The sequence below is a fragment of the Carica papaya genome, chromosome 2 (genome assembly GCF_054855325.1).
Source record: "Carica papaya isolate Zhongbai chromosome 2, ASM5485532v1, whole genome shotgun sequence".
NCBI classification, from domain to species: domain Eukaryota; kingdom Viridiplantae; phylum Streptophyta; class Magnoliopsida; order Brassicales; family Caricaceae; genus Carica; species Carica papaya.
In genome coordinates this window covers 17,925,855-17,941,069 of record NC_142310.1, presented here as the reverse complement: position 1 = coordinate 17,941,069, position 15,215 = coordinate 17,925,855, and the positions used below count along the sequence as shown (strand labels likewise).

General features: G+C 35.7%; 1 protein-coding gene across 3 annotated transcripts in view; it reads left to right on the top strand.

Moving 5' to 3' along the window:
- The first annotated feature begins 3,206 nt into the window (after positions 1-3,206).
- The window catches only part of HIRA (histone chaperone HIRA-like protein), a 29,716-nt gene continuing 17,707 nt past the window's right edge, over positions 3,207-15,215 (top strand). Inside the window, exons 1-4 of one of the 3 annotated variants that reach the window (XM_088213489.1) lie at positions 3,207-3,518; positions 3,605-3,698; positions 6,100-6,333; positions 14,759-15,034. In XM_088213489.1, the coding sequence (XP_088069615.1) occupies positions 6,226-6,333; positions 14,759-15,034 (384 nt within the window). In that variant the 5' untranslated portion in view covers positions 3,207-3,518; positions 3,605-3,698; positions 6,100-6,225. Of the gene's footprint in view, positions 3,699-6,099; positions 6,334-9,912; positions 9,945-14,758; positions 15,035-15,215 lie in introns of those variants that run through there. The other 2 variants (XM_088213490.1, XM_088213491.1) reach the window with 2 other exon arrangements.

The window sequence follows — 15,215 nt, the reverse complement described above, 5'->3', positions numbered from 1 at the left end:
GTTCAAATTGTGGATTTAGAGGAATAAGAGGTAAAATAAAGTCAAATAAAGGTAGAAGCTTCTCAATATGACTAATAAGAACAATTTTAATAAGGCTATAACAGTTTTCCCATTGTTGTTGGAGGTGGCAAAAGATAAACTTCAAGGTTATACTCTTGATAAGTTAGGAGAAGCTTTGAAAGTTTCGTCTTATTTTTGTATTATTACATAGTGTTCAGTAACACATTATGTAACACCCCGCCTATCATTGTACTTAAATGATTTGAAAATCTTATTTATTCGGGTATTTGGTCACGTTAAATTTAATTAATTTACTCTGCTTAATATTTATCACGATTCGTAAATCTGGCTAATTTTTATTTTAAATTTTGTTATTTAATTTTGTGTTTAACTTATTTAAATTAATTATAAAATTTTGAAAAATAAAAAAAATGGCAAATCGGAAAGAAAATCCTGTGGGAAAAATCCCACAAGGAGATAAGTTGCTCGCGCAGGTGCTAGGCACTGTGGGCACGCGCATAGTAGCCACGAGACGTGTGCACAACGCCACGTCCCATGCGCAAGCACGCACACACGCGGATAGGCCATGTGCGCACGGTAGGAGGCCTGTGCATCTGCAAGCTAGCCTGCAGCGCGCTGGCCGAGCCACTGCCACCTCGAGCAATGCGCCGCCGCCGATGAAGGAGGCCCTCCTCCCTTATTTTCGTGCCGAACATCTTTTCTCCTAATTCTTCACTGGATTTTGCCACTTGGCGCGAATCTGACTGTTCCAAAACTCTATAAATTGCTCTTCCACTCCACACTTCGATTCTTCCATTTTTCAAGATTTAGAGAGAGATATATATATAATAGTTTAGTGAGAGAAGAAGAGAAAAAAAGAATAACGGTGACGGAGAAAACATCGAAGTTTCGGTAAGAAATCTAGTATTTCTTTCGACATCATAATAAGTATTTTTAGATAAGTTAAATTAATATAATAGTGATTTTGCCTATTTTTGTATGCATCTGTGTTCATATGAGTCAAATTGTTCTTATTTTCAAGCATGTTATGTGAATTACAGACACTTGATGAATTTACATATAATAAATAGAATACGTAATCATAAAAAATAAAAAATATAAAAGAATAAAAAAGTGGAATGAAGCATGTATGGTCCGAAATGAATCTGTATTGATATACATATTGCATCAAGTGTCTCGTTAGCCTTTTTATTTCTGATGGGTATCTGTTTTTTTCTCCCCTATCTAGTTTGGAAAGACGTACGAGGACCACTCTTAGTAGATGACGGCGTACCTTATGATGATAGTGACATCACAACATCTGTAAGGGTCACCTGTGGCTAAGTAATATCATGACTATAGATATTTGTTATGGTCACTATGGCTGGTACGATCGTGGTCATAGATTGTACCATGATTTGACCAGCCGAAAATGAGTCTTGGTAAATTATCGTATCTATATCTGATATGGTAATTCCACTTGGGTAGTTGAAAATCTGTATCTGCCCTCAAATATGGAAGTTGTAATGATTTCATGAAGTATGACATGAAAATCTGAGCATGTCATGATTTATTTGATTTTCTCTATTATCTAACATGATGTATATTTGGTTGTCTGTATTAACTTACCGTTTTCTTAACAAATAAATGGTTTTTCATAATGTGAGATAGGTAAACGAGGAGGGTAAATGGTAAGCTCTTAAGCTAAAATAATTAACTTTTGAAATCTCATGATGTTAATTTAATATTGTTTTTCTTACTGAGCATATAGAACTCACTTTTTTCATGTCCCCCCCCCCCTCCCCAGATAAGAATAAAAGTGAGGAACCGCAAGCTGATCTACCCTTGAAAGTTTATGAGGATCCTATGGTCCACAAGTCTGAGTGTATGACTGTTCCCGCACTCTGATGAGTCCAATAACATAGTGAAATTAGTGACCTTTATGTTTTATTTTGTATTTTACAGCCACTTCTGGTTGAGTATATGTATATATTAGAACTCATATGTATTTATAGAGGATTTGTAATAATTTTGTTCCGTTGCATAAATTTTATCATGCACTCGTTATTTTGTATCTGTATCTAACACCCATTTGCCTTAATTAATATTTGAGATGTCACATATTAATTTTTGCATATAAGTGAAGCACATACTCAATATTCATCCAAAAACAATCAGTATTAGTGCAATGCTCATTTAAAAACTTTAAGCATGGACAACATTTACAAGACATTAATATTGGATCGGAGTAAATCATGGAAATATCTCAAATTTTTTTACGCATCTATAAGATTTAAAATGCAATGGAATACATGTTTTATGATTGCATAAATCACATAGTGAACTATAACCAAAAGTTGGTTGGAATCCACATTGAAGTTGAAATGCTAAATTGAAGTGGCTAATGCTGTGTGAGCTCGTGAAATAAAATTGTCCAACTCGTAAGTCACACATACATGAAGTGGCAAGAGTTTAGGCTCCATGACTAATATGAACTCAAAGTTTCCTTTGTAACTCATGGAATTTGTCATTAACGGCTTCCTTCCATGCCTTATTTCATAAGAAACCTCCTAGTGACTATATTTCGTTATAATTATATTCTACCCATGCCCTACTTTCATTCATTTAATATTATTTTGGTCTTGTTGACATAAAATATATCGTTAATAGCCTATTTCTTTCTATTTTTATATATAAAAAGTTAAAAGGTCATCATATAATAATCATAAAATTGAAATAGAAAACAAAAAAGGGATCTACATATTTTTTTTTAAAAAATCTTTTGTATTAAGTAATCTAGTATTCTGGTACAAAAAGATAATCAATTTTACCGTTCGATTATCAATGAGGTTAGACTATTGACAACTTCTTTGTCTAGCAACAGTGATTGTATATCGGTGGTACGTCAGAAATTAGACATTCAATACAAAATTATTATATTTATCAACATAATTAGTGCTTGAAAATTGGCGAAAAGGCTACTCCGAGGCCCTGAATTCTAGTTATAGAGACCTAGAAGTTATGATTATTTCATTATTGATTTTTTTCTCAACATTTTTTTGAAGGGTTTCTTTTTTTTTTTCTTTGGCAATGAACCAATATAAAAGTGTGTTCTTTTGAGGTTAATAGACCTTTTTTTTTTTCAAAGAAAAAAAGAAATACGAAAAGGCTATATTAAATAAAAAGGTTAATTGCATCTTCAAAATTTGGCCAAGCAACCCATCTGGCTTCGTTGCGAGCAACCCTATTAAGCTCTATTGGGATCGAGCCACGTTACAAATAACAAAATTTTTAACCTAGGCTCGTGCATCCAAAATTTCTTTTTCGATGCTCAGGTTGGGTAGAAGCATGCTGAAGAAATGGAACTAACAACTAATTGGGCGTTACAGTGAAGGCCTATTTTTGTAACTCTTGAGCGACCTGCATGCAGAGAAGCGCAGCTTCACTTTCGGCTGCCAGGAGATCTGTGTTTGGATATCTGTTCGACAAGAGCACGCTGCTTTCCGTTCTGTTTGTTGGTACACGCAATAAACGCTTTTTCTCTTTCTATTGTGCATGAGAAGCTTGCTTCAGAGTTTCAATCCCTGTGCTCATATCCTTGTAGCCGTGAGAGGCTTTGCTAAGAAGAGAAGCTTCAGTGAATAGATATTCTCTATTTATTTCTTTCACATATTGGAATTGCGTGCCTTATTTTCCAGGTAAGGTCTCCGTTCCTTGTTTGATTTCTCCATCGCCAAACTTGATCTGTTAAACTGGAGGCAAATAGAAAGATGTTTTACCATATTTCTACTTATCTGTTGTTTTGCTGCTTCTGCGTTTTGAGGGGATAGATGATAAAATCTTTTATGGAAACAAAGTTGAGTAGATCGGGTTTAAAACCCGAGTTTGATGCAATCCATAGAATGCTAGCTTGATGGCATGTTTGGAAGAGATGAATATATGATTTTTTCTCTTGTTCACATAGAACACAATTAGAGCTCTCTGAGTCTGGATTTTCATAGATGCCTGGAAGACTCTGGTGGATAATTCTCCGCCAAAAAACTTAGTGCTTTTCCTGGATTCTAGAATTTCATAGGAGATTCTAATCAATCTGATTGCTCCTAGGATGAGACCTAGCAAGAGCTCCAATTAGCACTTTATAGGCTGTTTTTGTACTGAATTTCCCACTTGGAGCATAGGTCCAGGGTCATCTTTCTTGCAGTCCTGCCCTGGAAATTATTTAAATTAAAAAGTATTTTTTATGGAGTTATTTTTTGCATTTCGTCTTACTCACATTGTGACATAGTGATGGAGATGGAGAATTGATTCAAGTGGATGATGAGAATGGTACTGGTATGAGTGAGGAAGGAAGATGAGCAGGGCACATAGTGATGATAGAGGAGGGATGTCAGTTGGTACTAAGAAAAATGTCGTGAAGATCCACCATGTGTTTTGGATGAGTTTTGACAATCTTGGGCACTGAGCTTTAGCTTTTAATTGCCATTGAAGTTTGTAGATTGCAGGTTTTCTGTAATTGGTACTTGCAACAATAAAAATTCAAAGGGAAAGGGGGGGCCTTGTTGGATATTTAAAGAGATTATAGTGGACAGTTGATTATCAGAAAAGGCGAGTTGAATGAGATAAAGATAATGTGAAATGAGAAGGCTTTTTCTCTAGCTGAAGTGATGGTTAACGGGATCACCTCTTGGAATGTGAGGGCATTAATTTTAGAGGCAAAAGAGATATAATTAAGTGCTTCTTGAAAAGAGTTGGGAGGGGGGAAATTGTTCGTTTAGAGTAACCAAAGATTGAAAATATGAATGAGGAATTGGTGAGAATTGTTCGGGATGGACATAAAGTGTGTTTGGAGGAGTTGTGGGACAATAGCAATTTAGGGTTGGTGTAAGGCTGAAGGCTCATCCCGTTTACCTATGAGTTCAAAGTAAGATGCTCATGCTATTTAGTAGTTTGTGTTTATCTTAAAAAAAAATTGTTACTAGTTTGTATGGCAAGGGAGAGAGCACCGGAAGATATTTGTTGCTGGATTTATTTCAAAAAAAAAATATTTGTTGCGGGGTGACCTTGAGGTTTGTACAGCAATGGGAGGAAACATCACGGGTCACTGGAGTGAATTTCAATAGGGTGATGCATTCACATGAAAGGTAAAAAAGGGGGCAATCTGGGATCAAGTTAATGTGAGTTTAGGATATAGTGAACGAGCTAAGGATCATAAGTTTACCCCTTCAAATAGCTAATGGTGCAAGGCTCTGAAAGTAAGAATTATCTTCTTATGGTTATGTGTATGATAACAAGAGGGATAAGAATTATCTTCTTATGGTTACGGTTATGATGACAAGAGACTTTGAAAGTAAACAAAATACTAGTTCTTATATATTCACTAGTTTTCTTCATGCTAAAAATTAGCGCAGTAGGGATGACCTCTTGTTTCTCTTAGAGCCTACTTGTTTAGCTTCCTTACTTTATTACCTTTTGATGGTTCAGATTTATGGTTCTCCAGCTCCAACAGTATTTTTCAGCCATTAGCATCAATATTTGACTTAAAACCATAGACATTATCCTTGTGGTGTTAATAATTCTGTTTTTTGTGAACGCAGACATGAATCTCATATTTTAACAGAAATATAGGATGTTGAGAATTTGATTCTAGTATCCATATATAATATGCTTTATTTCTTTCTTTATCGCATAATCCAAAACTTTGAGATTGAGTGTTGCAGAGGGCTAATAATTGTTGGCAAGAATATAAACCACTTAATTTGCATGCTCTTTTACTTATTTATGTAAATATTTTTAATTTTTCTTTCCAAGTAGCAAAACTGAAAACCATTTCTTGGTTTCTCTCTATTTTCTTTGACCAGCGGCTCTTCTTGTAGCTTTTCTTCTGTTTCACTATTTCAGGGGTTTTTTTCCTTCTCCAAGACACTGAATTTTCTTAATTTTCTGGTGGGTTTTTTTTTTTTAAACAAAGGGAAAGATCAGGTGCTTTTTTGGGTGGGTCATTATGGATAATGTTAAGACCCAGTATTTTTTGTTAGAAAATCCTAATTTGCAAACCCTTTTATGGTGACACGAATTGCTAACTTAGTTTTGTATATATAGCACGATTGATGTTTTCGCACTGATGGACTGAGGGAGGTTGCCATGAAAATTTATACCCTTTTGGTGGACTTACAAGAAATCCAGTGACAGTTGCTGTATTCACATTTCTGAGAAACGAGAAAAAGGATGATCGCAGAGAAGCCCAATTGGGTGAGGCATGAGGGAATGCAGATATTCTCCATTGATGTGCAGCCTGGTGGACTTAGGTTTGCAACTGGCGGAGGTGATCATAAGGTAATAATCCATCTGAATTCTCTGTATTCTGTTGTTGGCAGATAAAACAAGAGAAATGGAGAGGAAGTTGAAGTTTTTAAATGAACCCACCAGCCAATGGTGTAAAGTTCCACTAATCTGTTTAGTTAGTAAAAATTATCCATGGGCCTTTTTAACAAAGAACCTTGTTGTCTGGGATTCATTTTAGCACGGACATAAATGAGACTTCTAAGTTTGAAATAGGTTGTTTTGATCCTTTGAACTTCGTTTTCTTGAACCCATTCGTGTTACATTTGTTTTATGATTCTCATATTTTGGTAGTAGCATACTTGTCATTAATGTGATGCATTTAAGTTTTGTTATTTGAATGATATTGCTTTCTTTTGATTTTGCTTCTTGATATTTTCCTTGGAAATTGTTTTCTCATATACTTTTTGCACTTGTTTAGAACTTTTAGGTGTATTTTACTAAGGTCTCTAATGTGGCACTTAATTTTCTCAAACTTCATGTAATTTGTTCATCAGTTAAACTTAGCCAATTTGTTATAGTTTTTACCCAATCTTGAGGTAAGATTTATACTCATTGAGTGCTGTTCTGGAATTTAACTCTTGCATATGAAGGAGCTTATATATTGGTAGATATAGCTGTTACAAAGAGGAAAAAATAAGAAACTAATTTCAAAAGATAAAATCAAATCTGTAGGTAAATTGGATGCCCTCAACAATATTTCATTTTTTTTGAAATAAAAGGAAAATATTATTGTGCACAAGATATCAAGGGGGTACCACTCGAATACAAACTAGTTACATGTCAATTAAATGATCTATGATAACACCAAAGTCCCACATATCTTTGATGTCATAGCCTAACAAAATAGAGGTAAAAATAAGAATCCATCTATTTCTAATTTTTGTAAAGTTAGTCTCTATACTCTCAAAAGCTATTCCACTCATTTCCTTCCACACTATCCAAAATATTGTAAGTGGAATAAGAAACAAATGATATTTCTTTTTACAAATGCCCACCCACGCCCACAACTCATTACTCACACTCCTAGGCATAACCCAATTTAACCCTAACAGCCCAAAATAGATGTCCATATGCTATATGTCACTGGGCAGAATAATAATAAGTGGTTGCACGATTCCTCAGCAGCATGACATAAGTATCATCTATCAACAAGCACATTTTCCTTCCTTTTTAGCATATCCAGGGTCAAAATACATTCATTGGCCGCCTCCCACGCAAAAAAAAGTCATTTTAGGAGGGACTTTAGATTTCCAAATTTGCTTATAAGGAGCTGACATGCTGCGGCTGTTATCCTTCTTAGTTAGACAGCTGTATAAAGATTTTACTGAGAAACCTTTCTTCTCATCAAGCTTTCAGATTCTTTTATCATTTTCTGTATTCAAATTTACTTCTGTTAGGGACAAAAGCAGGCAGCTGTACTCATCGATTTCCCAGTCTTCCAATCTTCTCTTCACCTTCACATCCCACATGCTACCCTCCCCCACAAACTCATACATCTCCTCCACCTTAACATCTTTATTGCAAGCAATGTAAAAAATTCTTTTGAATCTGATTTTTAAACTGAAATTCCCATCCATTCATCATGCCAAAACGTAGCCCAATCACCCCTTCCAACCTTCCACCCCACATAGGCCTTGATGCATTGGCTGTCGTCCTCAATCTTCCTCCATAGGCTCAACCCGTGAGGTTTAAATTTACCCCTTCTCCCATTCTCCCTCTCCCAATCTCCCCATCTAGCACGTACCGCCTTCCACCACATTTTTCCGTTCTCCCCAAGAGATCTCCACAGCCTTTTCCCATGGAAAGCCCGGTTTAACTCCACAATAGACTTGAAGCCGAGACCTCCCTCCCAAACCAGTTTTTTAACCTTCTCCCACCTAATCAAATGATACTTTATGTTACCTTCCTTATCATCCCAAAGGAATCTACATTGAATGTTTTCAAGTTTTTTTGCAATGCTGTTCGGAATTGTTAAGATGGAGAGATAGTAGATTGGTAAGTTAACAAGTGTACTCTTAATCAAAGTGAGTCTCCCCACTTTAGAAAGGAAATTCCTCTTCCAACTCGCCAACCTCCTACCAAACATCTCAATAATGGGCTCCTACGTACTGATGTCTTTATATTTTGCCCCAAGTGGAAGACCAAGGTACTTAATAGGCAAATTAATTACTTTGCAACCCAATACTATGGCCAAACTAGTTTCATCACTTCTGTCACCAATCCGAATCATTTCTGTCTTATTCAAGTTGATTTGTAGGTTGAATACCATTTGGAAACAAAGTAATAAGCATCTCAAGTGAAGAATGGTATTAACATTAGGTTCACAAAAGATTAAAGCATCATTCGCAAAAAATAGGTGAGAAACACTCATATTCTTCCTTCCCTTCCCAATTTCCACGCCCTTCAACAAATTCAACTCCCCCGCTCTTTCCATCAATCTACTAAACACCTCCATAATGGTAAGAAAGATAAGAGGAGACAAAAGATCTCCTTGATGAAGGTCTGTAGAAGTCTTGAAAAAAGTTGATGGTCCCCTATTTACAATGACTGCAAAGAATGTAGACGAAATGCATTTTCTAATCCACTTTCTCCATTTACTTTCAAAGTGCATCCTACTAAGCATATAGTCCACAAAGTCCCAACACATATGATCATAGGCCTTCTCCATATCAATTTTACAAATATGCCTTTGTTTTTTCTGCCTTAGTAACTCATCAACCATTTCATTGGCAATCATCACCGCGTTGAGGATTTGTTTCCCTTTGACAAAAGCATTTTGATTTCCACCAATCACTTCCCTAAGAACTCTAGATAATCTTTGTGCAAGCACTTTAGAAATTAATTTGTAAATACTTCCCACCAAACTAATAGGTCTAAAGTCTTTTATCTCCTTAGCACCTACCACCTTAGGAATAAGCACTAAGAAAGTTGCGTTGATGAAGTTCACAAAAGTTCTCGTCCTATGAAAATCGTGGAAAATAGCCAACACATCTCTCTTTATCACATCCCAAAATACCTGGTAGAACTTCATATTGAAACTGTCTGGCCCCGGTGTCTTTTCCCCATTACATTCATCCAAACAAGATTTAATCTCCTCTTCCATGAAAGGCATCTCCAAACCATCCCTACTGCCATCTCATAACCTCTTGAAATTCAGATTATTAAGATTGGGCCTTTGAGTCATGTCTTCTGTGTACAGTTTCTGAAAAAACAGTTTCACCTTCTATCTCATCTCCTCATTACCACTAACGGTTTCCCCATTCCAACATAGCATATCAATATAATTATTTTTCCTTCTAAAGTTAGCTGGACAATGGAAGTATTCCATAGTTTTATGAAGATTAGTTTCTTAATATTGACATAGAAGATTGAGGGATTTTGGACACTCCCTCTTAAGTTGGTGAATATGCATATCTTGTTTTCAGCTTAGGGATTAATCCTTAGGATGAAGTACTACTAAGTCTTTTTGTTAGCACATATACAAGTTGACCATTACTTGAGACGAGTAGAGTACAAATCACAACTATTCAACATTGCAGAAACTCACCATCTTCTTGCTTTTGTATGCAGAAATATATGGTTGGTGGATTCTTCCTATGCTGGTACCTAATTTTCTGCTCTTTCTCCCATTGCCTGTAGTTAGGATTTCCAAGCAGCTTGGGATCTTCTTGGTACTTTTTGGTACTTCCTGCTGCAATCTGGTGATTGCTAATGAGTTTTCTTTTTAGTTGTTTTTAATTGAATTAGATTAAGTTATGGTGTATCTCGCAGCAACCTAACTCTTTGTGGCATAAAGTAATCAGAAGTGTTTGCAGTAGTCAGTGGAATGGTTGGGATGCAGTGGCGACAAGATTGATGTAGGACAATCTAGGATTTTTAGACATAATTTTTAAGAAGTCTTGAGTATCACCCTTACGAGTTTAATTTTATCACACAATCAAAAATTCAGGAACTATTAAAATATTTTATTGAATAACTTGAATGTTCCTATCAATAAAATTACAGGTTATTTATAATAGCTTTTAAGCAATATTTCCTAAATAGAAGTATGTGATTGAGACGTCGATAGAGACAATTCTTTTTTTCTCATCGAAGGATCAACATTTCCTAAATAGAGGTATCTTTTTTCTTTAAGTAGACACCTATTGACCTGAATATAGGACAAAGTGAAATATGATCTTTTCTTTCTCATCAAAAGTGACGTTGATAAAGACAACTCTTTTTTCTTGTGGTAAATGGATGTTAATACTTGTATTCCTTTCAGATTGGTGAATAATTGATTAATATACACTTAATAGCTATTGGATCTAACTTCACTCTATTCTATCTATGGAAATGGACAAAGGTCTAAAGATTGGGATGCGTTTTTTGTTGATTTTAGATCAAGATAAGATTTAGAAAGTTTCTCCATTGGTGTTTTAAACTCCATAACTTATGAAGCTTGGCGGTTGATTACATAAGCTGTTATAAGTAGAACTTCCCTTAATAGGTTTTCGGACATTTTGGTGAACCAAAAAGGCTTAGGTTGTGTCTAGCAAATGGTTGTTCTTTCTTTCTGCTACTACATTTTGTTATGGAGTACTTGGGCGTGATAGATTCATAGATAATTTATTCTTTTTGAGAGAATGGAGGTAAATTTTGGTTGAAATAGTCTCAGGCATTCAGAGTAGGTTTATGTGGGGTGCCATGGAGAGTAAATGGAGGTACAATTTGGTGGCATGGAATGAGCTCAAAAAACCACTATCTCTAGGTGCTTTGTGACTGCCGTCTCTGGTGGAGATGAATGAGGCTTTATAGGACAGGTGGTTATAGAGGTTTTTGAAGGAGGAAGATGTGTTATGCTGAAGAACTATATTAACTAAAAATTGCATGGACGACAGAGGGTGGTTCACCAAAGTAGGATCTAGACCGCATGGGAAAGGCTTGTTGAAAAAGATTGGCTTATGTCAGAAAACTTTCAGACGCATATTGGATGGAAAGTTGGTAAGCGGGACAGGATCAGACTGTGGGAGGACCAGCGGATGGAAGGCAGTATCTTTAGAGAACAATATCCTTAGATTTATGCCATAACCCAGCAGAGAGATATCAAGATACGTGACTATTTTGTGGAGATTCATGGTGGGGAGAAGGAATGACAAGTTCTTGTATTGAGAAGTCTCAATGATTGGGAGATTGGTGAAGATGAGGAATTTTTGAGTATTCACTCCCTTCTGAATCTGGATGGAAGTAGTGACAATCCACAGTGGCATCTTACAACAAATTGGTCATTCACAATTAAGTCCTTCTAAAAGAAGTTGTTTAAGCGTGAAGAGAATGAGTGTATATTCATGTTTAAACAGACTTGGAAGGCTAGAGTTCGCTCTCTTGTTTCATTCTTCGCTTGGGAGGCAAACAGAGAATGTATTTTGATTATTAACAACTTGAGAAGATAGGGCATGACATTGGTCAACACTTATTATCTTTGTAAGAGGGCAGAGAAGACTTGTAACCATGTACTGCTTTGGTGTCCTGTGGATTTTAAGCTCTGACTATGGTTTATGGTTTGTTAGGTGTTAATTGGGTGATGACAAGATTGGTGAAAGATGAAATCTTGGCATGGAAGGGAATTAGTGATTGGAGGGACCAAGTGGAGTTAATACCGCTTACTATTTGGAAGGAGAGGAGCAGAAGAGCTTTTGTTCGGGTGAAAATATGGATGGTTTTGATTTACTTAAGAATAGATAGTTTCAGACCCTTAGTTTTTTTTCACGGGGTCATTTTAGTGGATCTTGTGGATATGTTGATTGACTTGTAAGTTTTTGTAAATCAGTGACATCCCTTTAATGCTGATGTCAATATATTTTTATATGTTATATTTTTTTTAAAAAAAGTCTCATGCATTATCATATTGGAATCTTTTGGTTTTAGCACTGAGCTGATTTCAATTCATGGCATAAAAATTTGGGGAGCCCACAGATTATATCTAATTTGGTTTTAAGAAGGAAGATTCCTTAGGACTCTCATATAATCATCAATGAAGAAGAAACCGTTGTGAACCTGGGATATATTGAAACAGTAGAGGGTTTCCAGATATCAGTATGGATCAAATAAAATAGGATTAATCTTCTTTAATTTCTAATTGGGAATAGTACACATTTGTGTTTGCAAATTCACTCACGTCACAATGAAGAAGATCAAAAAGTTTATTCTTTAACTACAGAAGGAAACATTTTTTAAAATTCTGAAAGATGGTTGCCAAATCTGAAATGGCGAGGCCAAATAATATCTTTATTTGAGGATGAGAAAAATGACAAAAATAATACATTCTTGACTAAATTTAATTTGCCTGATTCTTCAAGATAGTAGAGCCCTTTCTATTCCCTAGCAAGTTAAATTCTCTTTCTCGAATTTTGGTCCTGGAATATACAATAAAAGAGAAAGAAAAGTATGTTACAATTTATATATTGATTAAGTGTTTGAATGGATACAACTTCCAAAAAAAATGTTTGTATGGGTACGAGGTTAGCAGATAATTTGTGCATGTGGAGAACATTTTTCTATGTAAGTGATGGACTGATATGAAAATAGAGTAGCCATGGTAATGAGAGAATCACATGCAACGGTCATCTTTCAAATGCTTGGGCATTGGGTTTAAGTATTAACATTTAGTGAAGAATGGGTCAAATGATATGTGGTTTGTGAGTAATAATCCATGGGTTTCTAATAGGTTCATCTAAGATAATTAATTCTTGAACAATAGAAAGCTTAATTGAGAGCGCAAGAGAGGATACACCACTAGGCTTCTCAGATGATCCTGGAAACCTGTATCTTCTCAATGTCCTTATTGCAATCAGTCTGTTTTTCTTTTCTTGATTTGGTTTATTCACTGTGAAGGTTGACTTAGCCTTGATTTTTCTGCTGCCTCCTCGGTGGCCTTACTCTTTGCTTGGTGGCTTACCATTCAGTTTCCAACTCTTCTTTAGTATGCTTTGGTTTCTTGCACTGGGTACACTAGAGAGAATCCTTTGCTGTCCCTTGCTGAGGATCTTGAGAAATTTGTCCTCACATTTTCCAGTATTATCAGTTTTTCTGTTACCATTTTTGGACTTCTAGGAGTTGGGGTTCAAGCATAACCCCCTCGTGACTCATATAGAGATGCTGCCCCTTCCTTGTGAAGAATCTGGGCCTTCACTTGATCCAATGCATTGAGACCTGCAAGAACTTGATCTCTTTCAATAAACTTCTTCATAATTGCAACATCTTCTGGGCACTTAGTTTCGATGCACGGGTAATAGTCAAGTTCTTGCCATAGGCTTTGTAATAGATTTGCATATTCAATAACAGTTTTACTATCTTGACAGAAGATTGAGGGATTCTCTGACACTAGTTACACACTTATCAAGTAATGCCTCCTGGTCATGTAGTAGAATCATGGTTACTGAATGATGGGATTATGCGTCAGGAAGGACATAGTTCCCATATGCGTCTTGAAGTGTGGGTTAAATTTGGTTGCTGCAAACCTCTCTTATTTTTCACTGCAAATCTCAAACTTTGTTGTGCTTCATAGAGGTGGACCTAGAATACTTAAGGATTGGGTGCAATAAAAAAATAGAAAGTATCTTAAACACAAATAAATATCTCCAGTTTTTTCTTCTTTGATAGAAAATTCTGTGAGAGAGGGAGTACTCTTATCTTATAGGAGTTCGTGTATTAAAAGTGATACAAATAGTCAAATTAGTAAAAGTGATTTTGATGTATAAACTTCCTTAAAAAGAAATTTCGTAGCTTATATGTATGGTCAATAAAAAGTTTATTTTTATTATATACAGTTTTTGCAATTGACTGGAGACAATTTCGCCCACTCAATAGGCATTACAGTAGAGGCCTCCGCAAGTGCTTTTTCCTCCATTCCTGAGTTCTTGGCATCCTTGAACGGATAGTATTTGTTCTATAGAATTTACTCTATTGAAATTGCAAGACAATTAAATTGTCCATAACTTCCAAAATGCATATTCATTCTTAAACAAAGTCAAAATATAAGAAATGAATGAGAACACTTGTCTAAATCATGACATGTTTTCTTTAGGAGTTATGCATTGGAAATCATTTGGGTGTGAAAGTTATTGATCTGATTGCTTAGAACACTATGCAACTTTTGTTGCATTTATTGGCCTATGATTTTCTTCCTCTTTTTTACCAAAATGATTAATCTTTGTCAATGTGCATGGCATGTAGCATTAGTAAAGTTATAACCAGTGTCATGATTAATCGGGGAGGATCTCCAAGTTATCTATCTGTTCATGATTACACACTCAAAGATACATATATATTTATTTATTTATATATAAATGTATAGTTTCATGTACATCTATTTAGATGAAAGTTATGTGTCTTTTTTTGAGTATGATATCCCTTTTTAAGAATTAAATGGATACAGGTTAGGATATGGAACATGAAGTCTGTTGGCAGGGATTTGGGAAATGATGAATCAAATCAAAGACTCCTTGCAACCCTCCGTGATCATTTTGGATCAGTCAACTGTGTTAGGTGGGCTAAGCACGGTCGATATGTTGCATCAGGGTCTGATGATCAGGTGATTTTTGTTCATGAGAGGAAACCCGGTTCAGGAACCACAGAGTTTGGCAGCGGAGAGCCTCCCGATGTTGAGAACTGGAAAGTTGCAATGACTTTGAGGGGACACACTGCAGATGTGGTAATGGAATTGCTTTTCCCGATATGCAGTTGAAAACAAACCAGATGATTAATTTTTCTGATTTTAGAAATCTATGAAATCTTACTTGGTGGTTGAGTTCCTGCCCTGAATTTTCTTTTATTGACATGTGAATAGCACCATATGTAGATGTGACTTATTCTTCCATGTGATAAAGAGAAAA